We start from the raw sequence: 19314 nt of genomic DNA, 5'->3' as shown, positions 1-19314 counted from the left end.
CAAGGGGGGTGTAGAGGAAAAGGGGAGTACAGGAAAGGGGTGATGCAGGATCTCGTAAAACCTTAAATTCACCTTTTTTGCTTAGCTTCCCGTGTGTAAATATCCTAATGCTGATACCATATTCTAGGAAGTTGCTCATGGTTTTTCATGTGGTCTTCTCCTAGATTCCTAATTCCTTCATTCTTTTCCTATGGGAAGAAAGAGTGGTCTCATAGTTACCAAACATATTTCTTATGAGGGCTTCATTCAGTTGAATTTTACCCAAGTCAATGACGAGGATACTTTATCTTCATATTTGTCTGCAGTAAGTTAACACTCAAGTGTATGGCACAACTGAAGCATGTACCTTAATATCATGATATTGGTACCAGCATAACTTTTTATTGATGCTGCTAAATGGGTAGGTATAATCTTACCCTTGTCCTATCCTATGGGTGTAATGATGATTATGTATCCTAAACTTTATGTTTGAATCGGCATGCTTTTTTTTATTGCCGCTCATGAATGAACATTTTGAGATTCAGTTTTTTTAACCTCGTGGAATACATGAGCTTCCTTCTTTGAAGAGCATTTTAATATTCAGAGGTTCTGAAATAATTTTATCTGAGGATTCCTGAGTAATAGTAATAACAATGGTGTCTCATGATTGAGTTTTGAATAGCAGGCTAGGAACCTTTATACAAGGTTGCAAGCTTCAATCAGTGACTACTGCATTTTTATTATAAAGACAGACAAATGTTAAATTGTGCATATTCATAATAAATGCTAAAACATACTTTTAAAGTTCTAGATTGTTCATTAGACATTATATGTCCTCAGTGTGGCAGTCCGACAAACCCTTGGAAAAAATTGTTATGCTTTTGCATGCTTCATGATTATTCCGCATATTGTTTGCCTGTGATACTATTTGCACAAATATATTATTTCTCATTTGTGTAAAGTTGTAATCAGTTAACATATCCTTTCAACAGTTATATTCCTTCAAAAAATTGTTTGCATTTTTGATTTCAAGGAAAAAGGTTCAGGCGAGATTGTCTTCAAGGCAATGGGAAGAGCTATAAACAAAACAGTGATGATTGTGGAGCTAATTAAGGTAATATTTTTTGACATATATCTTAATGATCATTTTGATCACTGAGAAGTTGGAAACTTTTGTCTTGAGTCCTTCCCCACTTCCTTGTATTTTCTGTGCAAAGTTATGCCCGTTGCAAAATGAACATTGTACATAAATATGCTGATGGTGCAGAGAAGGATTGTGGGTCTTCATCAAATTACTGCTATTGGATCTACTGACATTACAGACACATGGGAGCCACTAGAAGAAGGCCTGCTTCCGTAAGAAAATTTTTAACATACGGAGATTTGCTTGTCTAATGGATATGGATATTCAGTTTAGTCTATTGTGTTATCTCCATAGATGTACAGGTTTTTTGTATTCAGGCCTGACATATTTATGATGTTTTACAGGCTTGAAACCACCAGACATGTCTCGATGATCACAATAACACTGTCTAAAACCGAACTGGATAAGAACTCTGTTGGGTGAGAGCAGTAAATTTGCACCATTCAATTTCCTAATTTTTAGGCTATAACTAATTGGTAGCACATGCTTTCTTCTTGATTTTACTCTTTGTATTAATAATTCATCTATTACCAAACTCAAATTGATACACCATATTAATAGTTTAATCTTAATGAATCGCCAGTTTTTGCTGGTTGGGGGTATGGCAGTTTACTTAAAGGTATTTGTGGATCTTTTGTTTGCAATGGGACATGGAGCATAAAGCTTTTATGTGGCAAGGTGGTTGGGAGATTTGAGTTTGCTATGGGAGTGGTGATGCAACTCTTTATGTGGTATGGGTTATTTTGAGATGACACCCCACTACAATGGTTCTAGTGGAAAAGAAAGTAAATACTATGATACTTGGGTTATTGAGTACCACCAACATTACCCCCTAACTTGCTATATGGCCATTTAGTTAGATTGTAGGCCTTTTTTAATGTAATACCAGTACTCTGTTGCATGCGATGCATGCATGACATGATACACCCTTTTATTTTACTCTTGGTAGTTGAACTTCTAAGGGATAATTCATTTATTTCCAAACTCAAATCGATCCACCATATTAATAGTTTAGTCTCATTGAATCGCCGGTTTTTACTGGTTGTGAGTATGGCAGTTTCCTTAAAGGTACTTGCAATGCATGCTATGATATGATATACACTTGTGCAGTTGTGCATGATAAATAAATTGTTTAACTCCTTAACGATTAATATTAATTAATATATGTATTAAAAATAGTTCTACAAAATAATATGAGTGTATGATATTTCAAAAATAGGGTAGCTATGAAGTAGTGAATGGCTTTATGAGATAGTGGGGTTAGTTAAGAAGAAGATTATTGTTTGCCTTTTCCCAAATTTGTTCTTTATGAAGTTGGAATTTTTTGGAAATTGTGTGTATAAGTTTGGAATTTTTCTAAAAGGCGACTTACATATAGAGGTAGAACACCAAAATGGCTTTTCTTAATTAACAGTAATAGATACAATTCAAGCATATTTAATTAGATAGTAGGCCCCTTCTAATTTGATACAATTCAAACATGTATGCCTAGCTCTTGGGAGATGGGGGAACTGATTTCTCTCTTATCTATATATAACTTACTATTTAGAGGTGTAATTGATGGCCTCCTAGCAAATAAATCAGTTTTTAATCAAAACAGTTGGTCTCTTATGTAGGGAGTCGTGAATTTTTTGTAATCTTGTGGACATGACAACAACTAATGTCACCATTCATTTTTTGGAGCTTATTAGGTGTACCCATTTTCTTAAATGTTTGAACTTTTGTTTCAGAATTGAGAATACGGTAGGTTTGGACTTTAGAGATTAGGTCCTCGACATTTCACCTTTTAAATGTTCAATTTGATGTGCTAGAGACTAAAGCTAAACCATAGAGGGCTTTTCATGTGTGCAAAGTGGATCATCACTGGTTTATCAGATACTACTTTTGCTACCCTACCAGCTCGCTGCATGGCCATTTAATTAGAAAGTGGGCGTTACTTAAGTGTGATTATGAGATTCATACATCTGCTTAGCTCTTGGGAGAATTGAAGCAATAATGTCTTATCTTATCATTTTATAGCTTACCAAAAGTATAGGAGTGATTAACAACCTCCTAACAGAGTAGTTTCATTTTAATCAAAATGGTTGGCTATACACTTAAATATGGTTCCTTTTGATGTGTGAATATTAGATGAAACTGTCATATCTTGTGAACTTAATTTTCCTTTTAGTTCTGTTTGATAAGATTTTTATCTTTTGTTTCTTTCTATTAATCCGTGTTTAATGACATTAATCTCCATAGGTACCAAACTCCATTGCCTGCTGATCAGGTGAAACCATGGGGTGAATTCGACCATGGAGGAGGTGAATTTTCTATCCATCTCTCTGCGACATCTACTAATGTGTCCTTTCTGACATCTAATGCTCAAATGTAGATGCTTTACCCAGTGGTCGAGGTAGAGGACGTGGTGGCCGGGGCAGGGGACGGGGTCGAGGTTTGTCTACTACTTCTTGAATGAATTTGTTAGAACTATGGTCTAATTGCGGATAAAAGCCCCCTGTACTATCACCAAGTTGCGGATAGACCCCATGTGCTTTCATTGTTGCACATAGATCCCCTGGATAGTCAACTCTCTTAGTTTCACGTTAAGGTTGGGTTTCATGAACTGAAACATATGAGTTCATTACTGATTTACTTTCTATAGCATAATAATCACCGCATATAACTAATTTATATATGAAAACTAATGGAGTTGAGCGTCCAGGGGGTCTATCTGCAACCATAGAAGTACACAAGGGGCTCTAAACCACAATTGGGCGATTGGGGGCCCGGGGGTGAAAAGGGGGGGGGGCCGTGCATATAGGACTGGATCTCAATTGGGTTGTGTCTGATACATATCTTAAGAATACCATAACTTTCTGTTCAGGTAGATGCCCATGACAATGGACTATGGCAATGGTGTTCATGAATAAGCAGAGTCGTGGATTATGGTAGATGGCCCGAAGGCGGGTGGTAGAGGTCGTGGCTTCCGAGGCCGTGGTAGATGGTCGTTCATGGTGAACCAGCCTGATTACCAGCAAGATGCTGGTGGATACAATGACGAAGAAGCACCTGTTCTTATGCAGGGTGGAGGTATGTTTGGATTAGAAACGAGTGCTTATTTTCCTCATATAGCACCTGATAGATTCCAAGAGACCTAGAGGAACTCTAGAGGAAGGAAAACGGCCGGTACGAGACTAAATGGACTCCAATATACCACTATACTTCCACAATCACAGCACACCATACTAGCTGATTTTGCACTGGTCTAGCCGCAGTAAAACACTGAAATCCTGGCTTCACCCATTTGGACTCGTCTAGTTCAGGGCGTACATTGTAGTACTGGCATCACCACTTGTGCCACTTGCTTACAACTAGTGTTCATGGATGTTGAGGACATACTAGGCTGAAAATTTTCATATGGGATGGTAGACATAGGGGAGATATCAGATATATTTAATAAATGTTGGGTGTCATATTGGATTAGGTGCGTATATGATAGAAATTCATACTTGATACACCAGATAATGGAGTCGTGGATAAAGATGATATCTTTTGCAAAATTTTTGCAAAAGAATTTGGTTTCAGTTTGTGCGCTAATTCTTGTTTTCAGCTATTGCACAAAACAGATTTTTGTTTGGATTTAGACCTCACTTGAACTATCAAAACAAACCAATCTTTTAAAACAAATAAAATTATAAATTGACATTGCGACATTTCGGCCAAAATGTCACTTGTTATATTGGGAAAATCACGATATATCCCCAAAAAGCAGTAAAGGATATTGGATCATTTCGTCTTGGGGCAAGCCTTACAAAATGACGTATTGGCCGATATATCAACCATGTCCAGGGATATTTAAGACAATGCTACAACTGAGAAGAGTGGTGGCTCTGATAGTATATGCAAGAGATCTCAGAGAACTAAACCTGGGAGTACTCGACCCTAATTTTAGAGAGCGAACCCAACCTTCTTACAAATCCACAATTGATTCTGCAATTAGTCGATGAGTGACTAGGTGGATCCTAAATAGATGGTTCTATGTGGACACACACACACTTGCCATTGTCGACCTCTCACCTCAGAGATCGCGCTCCTCTTACTCTTCAGACCTTGTTCATGGATATGAAAACTGGAATTCCCTTTTATTGTTTCCCTTCTTTTTCTGTAGTTACGTAGTTACTCCCATGATATTGGCTTGTAGGTCGCGTGGGCGGGGGCAGAACCGTGGTAGGGGACGCAATGGCAGACCAAATGGACCGATCCATGAAGGTAATGGAGGAGCATGATTGGAATAAGTTAACGAGGTTTTTTTGTTATTTGTGAAAGCGTTCGTTCGAACGGCCGCTCCTCTATAAATGTTTTTTCTTGCTTGCTTGCTTGTTTTTTTTATAGTTCATAGGTTAACCATAGTTTGTATAAGCTGTCAGGGTTTTACCTGGTAAGTCAATTTGTGTTTGTAGGATTAGCTTAGCTGTGTTATATCTTCTGTTCAGTCAGATGAAACTAACCGTGCAGCATTTGGAAGAATAGAGCAGTACATTCTTTTATCTGTTTTCCTCGAAAAGGTTTTGTCTAATTGATCACTCTATGTACCGTCTGCCATCTCTAACCAAGGATTCGTTACGCGATCCGGATGATGTAGATGGTTATCGTGTGTATCTTTCTTCCTCTTGGCACCAAAGACTTGTAATCTGTTGTCTTTAAATCTGGATTACACAATTGGATCAGGCCTCGGTTGTTAATTTTAGTTTTTTTTTTTTTAAATTTTAGCTTTTTTTATAAGAGCTTAGCTTTTTGGGGAGAGAATCTTCTTGTTTATGTAATGGAAGCCAGAAGCTTGTAAACTGAAACTGCTCGGACGTAGTATGGAGATTAAGTTTGTTTATCGTCTTGGAGCTTTTTTTAAGCGCAATTCTGTTAAATAGCGTGCAATATCAATTAAAAGAAAGAGGGAGAGGAGGGGGGGGGGGGGGGGGGCGGGGGGGGGGGGGGGGGGGGGGGGAGGGGGGGGAGGTGTGGTGTGTGTTGAAATTGCTCTCTAATGATTTGCTGGAAAAAAAAAACCAACATTAATGCTCTAAGCTTGCATTTCTTAGTTCGTGTTACGATTTTTTTTGGTCAATGAAAATTTTTTTATTCATCTTCCAATTTGTAAAGTTTGTACACGCATCAAATCTCACCAGCTTTTCGGGTGAGAACAAGAATTCCTAACATATCTATGTTAGGTTACATTTCTCTAATTTTTTCTTTATATATTCAGGTATATCTTCATTGAGCACTTTAGTTAATATTGAGATTTTCACTTCCCTAATCAATTGAACAGGAGTGCGCTGCTTCCCTTGAAAAATCCTCAGATTCCTCTCCTTCCAAATCCAGTAAACAATTGCCGAAAGAGCCATTCTCTTTACTTTTTTCATGTATCCTTTCCCTTTCAGTTTTGCACTATACTAGTTCACCACCTGAGTCCAGTTGCATGATCTCCTCGAGTAACATAACCATTCCATTATTCCATTCCAGATAGTTGCTGAATATTGGCACCTAAAGAACAAGTGCTTACATGTTTCTTGTTGATTTGCGCATAGGATACATAGATTTTCAGTTAGTATCCCCATCCTGCATAGTCTTTCCTTAGTTAACAGTCTTGAGAGGTTGTATCAATAGGATAGTGGAGTCCACCCCAAATTGAACCTGACATTGTATCAATAGGAGCTGTCGAATGAGTCAGGGCTTTATATATCTTAGATGTTTGAATTTTCCCATTATCATAGCATTCATTCATAGTTCTCTGCAGATTATTACCGTCTCCAAATTTATTGATAGTCATATCTCTAACTTTGAGTAATTGCCTCCACATCTAAGAATCTGTTCTTCGAGCTTGAGTAATTGCCATCCTACGATTTTTGCTCTCCCATGGTGTACACTGTTTCTACTTTTAATAATAATGACAATTTAAGGTTTACTTCAATAAATTTATAAAAAAGTATCAAATGAATAAATATATCTTCGTTGATACTAATTATTGATTTAATGATTTGCAATATATTAAGTTAATCCAATTTTTATCTAGTTCAAAATAATATTTGCTTCAAAATTTCAGGAATCTAGTTTTATTTTAAGAGGTTTGCTTAGGTGCTCCAAAAATAGGCTTTCTTTTAATTTTTAAATTGACAAAAATAACAAATGAGCTAAAATAAAAAGGGTATTTTAGTCTTTCAAAATTCTCTTCTAATTGCTTTCTATCCTAAAGATAACCACTCTGTTGCTTTTTTTCTTTCTCATCACATGACATAATTACTTTAGAGTTTTTTTAATCATCATCCAATGCCTTTATAGAGGCAAAGAACAATGAGCATAGCATAATGTTCTATATAATTAAAAAAAATTAAAAGGAAAAAGATGGGGATACCTTTCATAGCGCCTCTTCACGAGAAATTTTGGAGAATAGGATGCGTCGTTGCCTTTTATAAACAATATATAAAAGGTAATTAATCAAGAGGACAAATAAGAATAGCAAAAATTAGCTAAATTTCCTTCAGCAATGAATCTGTGGATACTAGTGAATGTAAGCAATTAACTAATTTCCTTCAGCAATTAAAATTAGAAGTTCTAGTTGAAAGCACATGAGCAAAACCACGGTAGAGGATTATGCTAAATTGAAATTAGTTAGTTGAAGAATTGTAACTAATCAACAATTCGGTTTCTCTCCTAAATTGTATTTCCTAAAGTAACCTTTTAACCTATAGCTAATTACAATTTTGGGTGTGGAACATCTCCTAACTATCAAATCTATCTATCTAGAAATGTGAGAGCTATTTTTAAAGAATATATTTACAGATATGCCACCGATGCTCCAACAATTTTTTTTATGGAGCACCGAAGCTGTAGGCTTATTTTAAATATAGTTTTTAATCTGACAGTAAAAAAAATCCTAATCAAGTGCGATTCTTTTTCTTCCGAGATGTTCGGAAAAGAACCCGAATAAAATACATGATTTTCGTAGTTTAAAAGTCTAATCCAGCTGCTCAGAACTCTTTAATCGGATAAATAAACATGACGCCTTTATTTATTTTTCAAAGTTCAAAGAGATCAAAATAAAACCTCCCAACTCCTTTTCCTCTCTAGGGTTTTGTTGCTGCTAGCTTCGTTTCACAACCATGACGGCCTCCTTCCAATTTCTCTCGCAAGCTGAAGGTGTCGTAATTTTCTTTTGGGAAAAATGCTTCCAGCCCCCAAAAGCTAAGTGAACGTGCTTCCCACCCTCAAGACTTGGTCAATGGGTGTTTTACCTCTAAAAATAAAGATTTTGTTCTCTGAGCCCCAAAACACAAAACCCAAGATATTAAAACATGTGAAGACCATAATACCCTTCTCTCTCTCTTTCTTTCCCAAAACACAAAACCCAAGATATTAAAACATGTGAAGACCATAATACCCTTCTCTCTCTCTTTCTTTTTTTATTAAAATATGACCATAATACCCTTCTCTCTCTCTTTCTTTTTTTATTAAAATATGATGAGGATTATTTTATTATTTTTTTTCTCTCTCTCTCTTTATCATGATGTACCAAAAAGATCTTTAGATAGGTAACCCTAACAATTAAACCCGTAACATTAACAATTAAACCCGTAACCTTAACAATTAAACCTGTAACCTTAACAACAAATCCGTAACCTACACAGCAAATCCACAACCTTAACAACAAACCCTTAACCTTAACAACCAACCCGTAACCTTAACAATCAACTCGTAACTTTAACAACCTCCCAATACAAACAACCAAAATAATAAAAAACGAAAATAATAAAATAATCCTCATCAATAATTTCAACTATCCTCTTGGTACATCATGATAAAGAGAGAGAGAAAACAAAAATAATAAAATAATCCCCATCATATTTTAATAAAAAAAGAAAGAGAGAGAGAGAGGATTCATAACCTTAACAACAAACCCTTAACCTTAACAACCAACCCGTAACCTTAACAATCAACCCGTAACTTTAACAACCTCCCAATACAAACAACCAAAATAATAAAAAACGAAAATAATAAAATAATCCTCATCAATCATTTCAACTATCCTCTTGGTACATCATGATAAAGAGAGAGAGAAAACAAAAATAATAAAATAATCCCCATCATATTTTAATAAAAAAAAAAAGAGAGAGAGAGAGGATTCATAACCTTAACAACAAACCCTTAACCTTAACAACCAACCCGTAACCTTAACAATCAACCCGTAACTTTAACAACCTCCCAATACAAACAACCAAAATAATAAAAAACGAAAATAATAAAATAATCCTCATCAATCATCATGATAAAGAGAGAGAGAAAACAAAAATAATAAAATAATCCCCATCATATTTTAATAAAAAAAGAAAGAGAGAGAGAGAGGATTCATAACCTTAACAACAAACCCTTAACCTTAACAACAAACCCGTAACCTTAACAACCAACCCGTAACCTTAACAACCTCCCAATACAAACAACCAAAATAATAAAAAACGAAAATAATAAAATAATCCTCATCAATAATTTCAACTATCCTCTTGGTACATCATGATAAAGAGAGAGAGAAAACAAAAATAATAAAATAATCCCCCATCATATTTTAATAAAAAAAGAAAGAGAGAGAGAAGGGTATTATGGTCTTCACATGTTTTAATGTCTTGGGTTTTGTGTTTTGGGGCTCAAAGAACAGATTCTTTATTTTTAGGGGTAAAACACCTATTGACCAAGTCCTGGGGGTGGGAAGCATGTTCACTTGGCTTTTGGGGGCTGGAAGCATTTTTCCCTTTTTTTTATACATATTTTTCCCGCTTCAAATTTATTTTTCTTGATTATGGTCTGTTAATTTGTGTGATTAAACACGTTGCATCAAGAAAACTAGTGGGTGTCAGTTTTCTAGTTAAGTTTAGACAATGTAGGATTTAGAGGCATTTCGGTTTAGGGTTTACTAGGTGTGCATATAGATGAATATTCATTGGACTGTAAGACAAAATGCAAGATGATGATAGGAAATTACAAGAGCTTATAAGGCCAAAAGCGAGGGATACAAAATTGATACCAAAGAAAACTATGGATGCATTAATAATACATTTGTTTATTTTCTGACAAATCGAAGCCGTGACCATTGCAAGAAGAGCATCGTAAAGATACAAATGATATAACAAACAGCAGGATAAAACTCATGATGAAAGGCCTCATATCACTTTGTGACGTGAAGCACCCATAATTAGCCAACAAGAAGATGATCCGGTATGGATCACCCTTTTAAACTGTCAAATCTTTAGCTAACGTATATAGAGGTAATGGTAAAGTGAACAAATATAGTAATTAACCCAGGAAAATAAAATTACTAGGGGGGGTGGGGAAATGACAGGAAGGACTTAAAATTTTTTGAGAAAAGGAAGGACTTAAAATTGAGGGGAAGAAGCAAAAGAAGAAGGGAAAGGACTAGGAGGGTCATGTTGTTGCGCATTGGAAAGTATATGAAGAATTAGTTTTTGATGATGGGTCATTAGAAGCAAGGGCTAGCTAGCTTATCGGAAAGACATGGGTCTAAGAAGACAAGCTCCTTTGACTTTCTGGCCATTGCTTCTTCCTCAGATCCCCCTCCTGGCTTCGAAAATGTTAAAAGACAAGCTAAGGCGTCTAAGAAGAAGCCCCACAGCGGGCTGATGTCTCACCTTCCTTACAGACGACACCTCTCGTTGATAAGGAGAGGTAAGTATCCAGGTACCTCCAAGGGTAAAACCTCCTCTTCTTCATCTACGCTTCCTATTAACTCTCTTAATGTGGAAAAGTTGGAGGAAATTTCTATCAATCGTGGTATCAAAGGTCCGGTTGACCTCAGTGTTATGAGGGATATTCAGAATATGGAGATTATTGGGGATCATCCCAACTGAGGGTTCCTGCCTTCCTTCCAAGTTGCCTCTCCTCTTTAGCCATGCAGATTGGTTCTTGGAATGTTAGGGGGTTAAACAACCCAACTAAACGCAAATTAGTGAGAGAATGTGATGCGGCATAAACATGTACAAAAAATGTTGCAAGTGCACAACCGTGTCAAGTTATAGTATAAAAAATATCGATCCCACGAGGAATGTGTTTTGTAAGAGAAAATATAAATCGGTTCTTATGTTGTGTGCGTGATAAATAAGAGTGATGAGTGAATGTGATTGTGAAGAGATTAAGAGAGTGAAAATGATAGTGTGTAAATAGGCACAAAATATAAGTGAGAGTGGATGTGACAATAAATGAATGATTTACACAAGGAGAGATGAATAAAATCAAGAAAAAAGGAAAATTTAAGAATAAAAAGAAAATTCAAGAAAGTAAAGATGGCGGATTCAATTAAAGATATGAATAATCTAGAATTGAATCCACTTCTTAGAAAATGGTGATTCCCTAGAGGGTTCTAGCCTAAAGGCGAATCAAATAATATAAAAATAAACAAAAATAAAAACTAAACCCAAGAGGGTTCTAGCCTCAAGGTGAATAGTGTAAAAAATTAAAATCTAACTACAAAATAAATTACAAAATCTAAATTACAAAATAAATTATAAGAATTAAATACAAGAAAATAAATCTACTCTATAAGCATGAAATAAATCTAAGACAAGAGGGTTCTAGCCTCTTGGCTATTTAAATAAGAAAATAAAATCTAACTATAAGCATAAAAATAAATCTAAACTAATAAGCAATAAAAAAGAAATAAAAGAGAAAAATAAAAGAAATGCAAACCTCCAAATAATTCTTCATCTCCATCTTCATCATCCAACAAAGAGAATAAATATTTAAAGTGGTGAAAAAAATTATTTTATTAATTGTAATAAAAATTATAAATTTGAAAGGTCTTCTTAATTAAGAGTGGCCCTCATCTCTAAATGGAGTTACAAAAATTTCCGCACCCTCAATTCCTCACTCTCTACCCCTATTTATAGTAAACATCAGTGAATGAGAGCCATTGGATTAAAATCTTATCCAAAACAAGCAAGTTTTAGCCATTGATCTGTAATAGAACGACGTAGGTATCGATACGAGCATCGATGCTGGTATCGATACGGGTATCGACTATATGCCCCCTTTTGCAATCCGCTAATTTTCTCTTTCATTTGGCTTTGGCTTTGGGCTTTTGGACTTTGGCTTGGGCTCTTTCATGTATTTGCATATATTCTTCATTAATTCATGAGCTTTGTTGAGAGAAGAGATATTGGGCTTTTTATTTTTGATTAACCTGCAATTAAAGATAAAAATAATTATTAGTGGCATATTTATTCATATAAAATAGATAATGAGGGTATAAAATTATAATAAAATATGATTATCAAATACCCCCACACCTAAACTTTTGCTAGTCCTCTAGCAAAGAAAAAAAAAATCCTAACTCACTTTCACAGGAATCGCGATTGTATTTAGCGCATACAATAAGCCTTTAAACTCCTAGGTTACCCTAGTGGACGAGTTGTAGTCTCGTGAGGGTTTGCAGTGAATATACCCACAAAATTCGGTCAACTTGTCAAATTAAAGAAGTTAGTAAAAAACTAAATTTACTTGATAATTAAAGCTAGTTATTACTCAAGAAAACATTTTTATATATAACTCTAAGGTAAATTTCCTAGAAAATCTTCTCATTATAGCAATACAAAACCAAGCCAAACTTAGAAATTTAATTTAAAAGTTTTGAAAAGAACATGCTAACTCATTGTTTTAAATAATTTTCAAGTTATTTGATCTAAAATATTTTTCAAGACCATATATACAAATATAACTATATATATAACATTTATTAGTATTTTTATTTTTATTATTCTTTTTTATATTAGTTTTTAACTCTTTCTTCCTTGGTGATTTTTTTTACTTTAACGGGCTTTCTAAGCGACCATTTAACGAGTTTTGGGCCAATGGATCCCAACCTAATTGGGCTTAGGTCATTAAGTATGAAAATACTCCTTAGGCTTAATTACTCGGTCATCTTAGGCTTTATAAGATAGAATCACATTGAATTCAAGAGTTTTTTTTTCTTTCTTTCTTTTTCTTTTGGTGCCCATTTTTTGCACTCTTCTTTTGCAAATTTTTTTATATGTATATGTATATATATTCTGAAAAATATATAAGTCAAGACACTTTAAAAAATTATTTTTAACTCTAAGCTAAGCATGCATAAATTCCATTATTTTAAATAAAAATCTAAGTTAAGGCTTAAGTAAAGTATACTATTTGAAAATCATTTCTTAAGAAATTTATTTAGAGTTACCATAAAAGATAAACTTGAGTAAATAACAAACTAGAGATTAAAAAATTTAAAATTTATCAAATAAATCAATTATTACATAACTCTATCAATTTGGCAAGTGACGATATTTTTATAATTTTTTTAGGAAAAGGGAAAAAAATGATAAAAATACAACTAAAAATGTAAAATAAAGAGAAAAAATAACTAATTCTCACCCCACACCTAAATTTTGTATTGTCCTCAATGTAAACTCTATGATGCACAAAGTAAAACAGATAAGAAGTAAAGTACTTATATTTGATCAGTTGATAAAAATCTGCAATTACCTTTGGTCTGAGGAGGATAGAATCAAAAATTTATTCTTCTTTTTTTTCTTTTTTTTCTCTTTTTTCTTTTTTTTCTCTTTTTTCTTTTTTTTCTCTTTTTTTACAACTGAACAAGAAACTCTAAAATAAGAGAAGATTTTATTATGCTGAAATAAACAAAATAAACAATGTAGAATAAAATATTTAACATGAAGAGCTCATGTTCTATATTGAATCCTACCTTATTGCTGAAAATTCTTACCCGTGTTTTAAACAAATTCAAAATGCTACAATCAATACTGTGCTGAAATTCTAAGCATATCAGGGTGTTTAATAATTCTTATGGCAATGGAAGGTAGGTATTATTGGTGTCATACGTTTTGAACTTAGATTCTTGATTTATGAATGTTTGTTTTCTAACAACCAAATTTTCTTTAACAATTTTCTCAACCCCATGATTCATGGTTGATGTGTAAAAATTTGGTTGTTGTTTATTTTCCAAAAATCTTAGTTCATCAAGAAAGAGTTCTTCAAAATTTAGTTCAAAGCAGCAATTGTTTAACACAGTTTTCTTATTTTGACAAACCTGATCTGCTTCTCCTAATATTTTCAGCTCCTCACCAAAAATTTCCTCAAAACTTAGATCTGACTCTTCTTCTTCTTCCTCTGCTCTTTCCTGAATTGAGTTATCAGAAGGAGAATGAATTGGAACAAGAATTTGGCTTAAAGGTATTCTTTCCTGATTATCGACCTGTTTTCCTGACTGTAGTGCATTCATTTGAGTGTCCTTAGGATTGACCACGGGTTGACTCAGAATTTCTCCTTCCTCTCCTTCACTTATGGCACTAGCTAGTTGATCAATGTGGGTTTTTAATCTAGCTATGGCTTGAGTGTTAGAGTTAAGTATGAGTTCGGTTGATTGCATAAAGGAGTTCATCGTGTAGGATGTTTGAGTTAACATATCTGGGGCTAGTGTGAAGGCCTTAATTATGATTTCAAAACCCTTTTCCAAAATATTAAGACGTTCATCATGATCTGTATCAAGAGGAGTGTGAGTTACAACTTGATGATGAGGATACTGATTTTGATGTGACAGACTGGGTTGTTGAAATTGTGAATGAGAATTGAAAGGAACTGTATTTTCCCTAGAAAAATGTTAGGTCGAAGAGGGAGTGAAGTTTTGAGTTCCGGAGTTGTTTCCCTGATTCCATGTAATGTTTGTGTAACTTGCCCAACCTGGGTTGTAGGTTGGAAAAAATAGATCATTCACCGAATACTGAGATGGGCTCTCTACAAATCCCGAGCTTCCTTGGGGATTTCAATCCTATTGGGATAACATAAATTTTAAAAAACATGTGGATTAGCCATTTGTTCAAAATGAATTTGTTGATGTGTATTGTCCCTAATCCACGTTTTGCATGCACCAAAAACAATTACTTTTTATATAATTTTTTTTTGTTTTGGAAAAAAAAAGTTAGTTTTTTTTGAAGAAAAAGGAAAAACAAATAAAAAACAATCACTTTTCAATCATGCTAACTCTAGGGTTAAGCCTAACTCAGCTAGACCAGCTCCTAACCAAAAATTCCTTAAGTGAAAAGATAAAAGTTTTACCCGGGTAGTTAGCCAGGTAAGGATAGTACTAGAGGGTGATCAAAGATCAATTAAGTACCTCTGGTTCGAACCCGGTCCGGTCCGGTTCGGTTTGGTCTAAACCCGGTCCACCCTATATAAAAGGGGTTTTTTTTTTCTTTTCTTTTTCTTTACCCTAGGGCCGGCCCCCCCCCTTTGCCTCTTTTTTTTTTTGAATTTCTCTTCCCTCGAGCCTCCGTTCTCCCTCAAAACTCGATCTTCGTCTTAGATTCCTAAAGATTCTTTGTTCCTTATTGAGCTCGATTCCTTATGGCCAACGTCTAATGAGTTTTATTAGGCTTGTGTTGTGTAGTGAGGAATTTGTGATTTTTGGGCTATGGAAAGGGTGATGAAATCCCTCACCTTATCTTGATTATGAGGTTTTGTCCTTAAAAAATATTTTCAAGTGTGTGCCAAACCAAGATGCTCAAATCACTTTGGTTAATTGCTACTAACTATATGAAATGCAACCCTAGGAATTAAAAGTGACTAAAAAGGATGGTAGAAAGAAAATCTTTTTTTAGGTTAAAATTGTTTGGATTTATTATCTTGTTAGTCAATGTCAAAGTGGAGGTTGAATTTTATTATGATCAATGAAAATAAAATATTTTTTTTAGATCCTAATTATCACTAATTGTGAGAAACTAGCTAAAGATGTAGAATTAAAAATATTAGGAAGATGACTTACCACAAGCGAATCTCCAAATCCTTAATCTCCAATCCTTGATCTTTAATCTCTAAGTAGTTCTTTCACAAGAAACACACAAGTTAAAAAACCAAAATAATTAAAACTAACTTAAGCACCCTCACTGACAACGGTGCTAAAAACTTGATGCGACATAAACATGTACCAAAAATGTTGCAAGTGCACAACCGTGTCAAGTTATAGTATAAAAAATATCGATCCCACGAGGAAGGTGTTTTGTAGGAGAAAATATAAATCGGTTCTTATGTTGTGTGCGTGATAAATAAGAGTGATGAGTGAATGTGATTGTGAAGAGATTAAGAGAGTGAAAATGATAGTGTGTAAATAGGCACAAAATGTAAGTGAGAGTGGATGTGAGAATGAATGAATGATTTTCACAAGGAGAGATGAATAAAATCAAGAAAAAAGGAAAATTCAAGAATAAAAAGAAAAATCAAGAAAGTAAAGATGACAAATTTAATTAAAGATATGAATAATCTAGAATTGAATCCACTTCTTAGAAAAGGATGATTCCCTAGAGGGTTCTAGCCTAAAGGCGAATCAAAGAAAATAAAAATAAACAAGAAGAAAAACTAAACCCAAGAGGGTTCTACCCTCAAGGTGAATAGCGTAAGAAATTAAAATCAAGCTACAAAATAAATTATAAAATCTAAACTACAAAATAAATTATAAGAATTAAATACAAGAAAATAAATCTACTCTATAAGCATGAAATAAATCTAAGGCAAGAGAGTTCTAGCCTATTGGCTATTTAAACAAGAAAATAAAATCTAACTACAAGCATAGAAATAAATCTAAACTAATAAGCAATAAAAAAGAAATAAAAAAGAAAAATAAAAGAAATGTAAACCTCCAAATAATTCTTTATCTCAATCTTCATAATCCAACAAAGAGAAGAAATATTTAAAGTTGTGAAAAAATTATTTTATTAATTGTAGCAAAAGTTACAAATTTGGAAGGACTTCTCAATTAAGAGTGGCCATTCTCTCCAAATGGAGTTACAAAAAATTTCACACCCTCAATCCCTTACTCTCTACCCCTATTTATAGTAAACATCAGTGAATGAGAACCATTTGATTAAAATCTTATCCTAAACAAGCAAATTTCAGCCATTGATCTGTAACAGAACGACGTAGGTATCGATACCAACATCGATGCTGGTATCGATACGGGTATCGATGCTGGCATCGATGCTGGCATCGATACCCATATGCCCCTTTTTGCAATCCACTAATTTCCTCTTTCATTTGGCTTTGGCTTTGGGCTTTGGGCTTTTGGACTTAGGCTTGGGCTCTTTCATGTATTTGCATATATTCTTCATTAATTCATGAGCTTTGTTGAGAGAAGAGATATTGGGCTTTTTATTTTTGATTAACCTACAATTAAAGATAAAAACAATTCTTAGTGGCATATTTATTCATATAAAATAGATAATGAGGGTATAAAATTATAATAAAATGTGATTATTAGAATATTTGTAGTTTGCTAAAGTGTAATTAGTGGGTCTGCAAGAATCCAAACTTTGCTCACCTTGTCCTATCGTCCTCAAAAAGTTTGGGGTAGGAACATCTCCTCCTGGATTTCCCTAGATGCTTCTGATTCTAGAGGGGGGGGGGGGTCCTTTTAGGTTGGAATGAAGATATTTTTTCTTGCTCCTCCTCTTCCATAGGTATTTTTTCAGTCTCTGCTACTCTCACGTATCTTCCCTCCAATTGGTCTTTTGTTTCCACCTCTACCCATGCTCCGTGTGACTTGGCAGATAGAGAGGCGAGTTGGTGGGAACTCAAAAGGATTAGAGAATCCCACTCCCTGCCTTGGGTCGTTTTTGGTGACTTCAATATGACCATGAGTCTAGCTGAAAGGAGTGACCGTTCGAGCTCTCTCCGAGATATAGATGTCTTTCGTAATCTCATCAACTCCATCCGTATCATAGATCTCCCTCTCAGTGGCAGGAAGTTCACCTGGTCTAACCATATATCCCCCCTTCGCTAGCTAGGCTAGATAGATACCTGGTATCTTTGGAATTTGAATCTAAATTCCCTCTCCTTATTCAATTTGCATATCAATCCCTATGCTCGGACCATTGCCCCATTTTGTTAGATACGTCTTCTCCTCTTAAATTGCCTCTCTTCAGATTTGAGAAATTCTGGTTAACCTTCCCATCCTTCTCTCCTTTCATCGAACTCTGTTGGAATTCATTCTATTCTAAAGAGGATCCTCCAGAATTCTCCCTCTCAAATTGAAACTCATCAAGAAGTTAATCAAATGGTGGTCCAAGCACAATCTTACCTCCTTCAATCAACTCTATTCTAGAGCTATGGACCAACTAAATTACCTCAACTCCATTGAAGAATCTAGAAGTCTCTCTCCTTCAGAATCTCAGCTTAGAGTCAATCTACATGACCAGCTTCTCCTTCTTGCTAAGGCTGAAGAGATCAAGTGGAAACGGAGATCTAGAATCCAATAGCTTAAAGAAGGAGACAATAATTCTGCTTTCTTCCACAAATCTGCTTCTTTTCACCGTAGAAAAAATTTCATCCCCCCATATTACGGTTGACAATGTCCTTATCTCCGAAGAGTCCGACATCGGACAATCTTTTTTTGATTTCTTTTCCAAGCTCTTTCATAAACGTCCCGACTCTAACCTGCAGCTAGACTGGGATCTCCTTTACTCTCATAGCAATATAGATCTTTCTTCTCTTGATCATCCTTTTTCCTAAGAGAAAATCTCTATAATAGTGTTTGACCTTCACCCAAACAAGGCTCATGGGCCCGATGGGCTTCCCATTCTCTTCTTCCAGAGATTCTGGAGCACTATCCAAACAGATGTCATCTCCTTTATTCTAGATCTCCACTCCAACCCTTAATCCCTTCACAACATTAACTATTCCCACATATGCCTCATCCCTAAAAAGGAAGGTGCCAGTATCCCCAAAGACTTCCGGCCCATCAGTCTCATCAACAGTTTATGTAAAATCTTTTCTAAAGTTTTGGCTAATAGATTGAAAACATTCTTGCATTTGCTGGTGGATAGCTCCCAATCAGTTTTCCAGTCAGGTAAATCCACGTTGGACTCTGTTCTCCTCGCCCATGAGATGATAAACTTCTGTTCCTCTGGTAAGAAAGAGATTTGTGCAATTAAAGTTGATTTTTTAAGGTTTTTGACTGTGTCGATGGGAATTTCCTCATCTCTCTCCTTCAAGCTAGAGGCTTCGGCCCTCAATGGTGCCTCTGGATCCATCTTATACTTCATTCATCCAAATCTGCTGTTTTAGTTAACGAGACCCATTCTAACTTCTTTAGATGTTTTAGGGGTCTCAAACAAGGTGATCTC

The 19314-nt window shown here is 34.9% G+C and overlaps 1 protein-coding gene across 1 annotated transcript in view; it reads left to right on the top strand.

The window, feature by feature from the left end:
* LOC109847485 overlaps positions 1-5995 on the top strand; it is a 7798-nt gene extending 1803 nt beyond the window's left edge. The window contains exons 3-11 of the mRNA XM_020416713.1: positions 1013-1093; positions 1247-1335; positions 1468-1542; positions 3365-3426; positions 3498-3561; positions 3828-3943; positions 4040-4195; positions 4627-4693; positions 5274-5995. Of these exons, the coding sequence (XP_020272302.1) occupies positions 1013-1093; positions 1247-1335; positions 1468-1542; positions 3365-3426; positions 3498-3561; positions 3828-3943; positions 4040-4195; positions 4627-4693; positions 5274-5391 (828 nt within the window). The 3' untranslated portion in view covers positions 5392-5995. The remainder of the gene's footprint in view (positions 1-1012; positions 1094-1246; positions 1336-1467; positions 1543-3364; positions 3427-3497; positions 3562-3827; positions 3944-4039; positions 4196-4626; positions 4694-5273) is intronic.

The sequence above is a fragment of the Asparagus officinalis genome, chromosome 7 (assembly GCF_001876935.1).
Source record: "Asparagus officinalis chromosome 7, Aspof.V1, whole genome shotgun sequence".
NCBI lineage: Eukaryota > Viridiplantae > Streptophyta > Magnoliopsida > Asparagales > Asparagaceae > Asparagus > Asparagus officinalis.
Note: the sequence above shows the minus strand (reverse complement) of the source record. Positions and strands in the feature narration are given on the sequence as shown.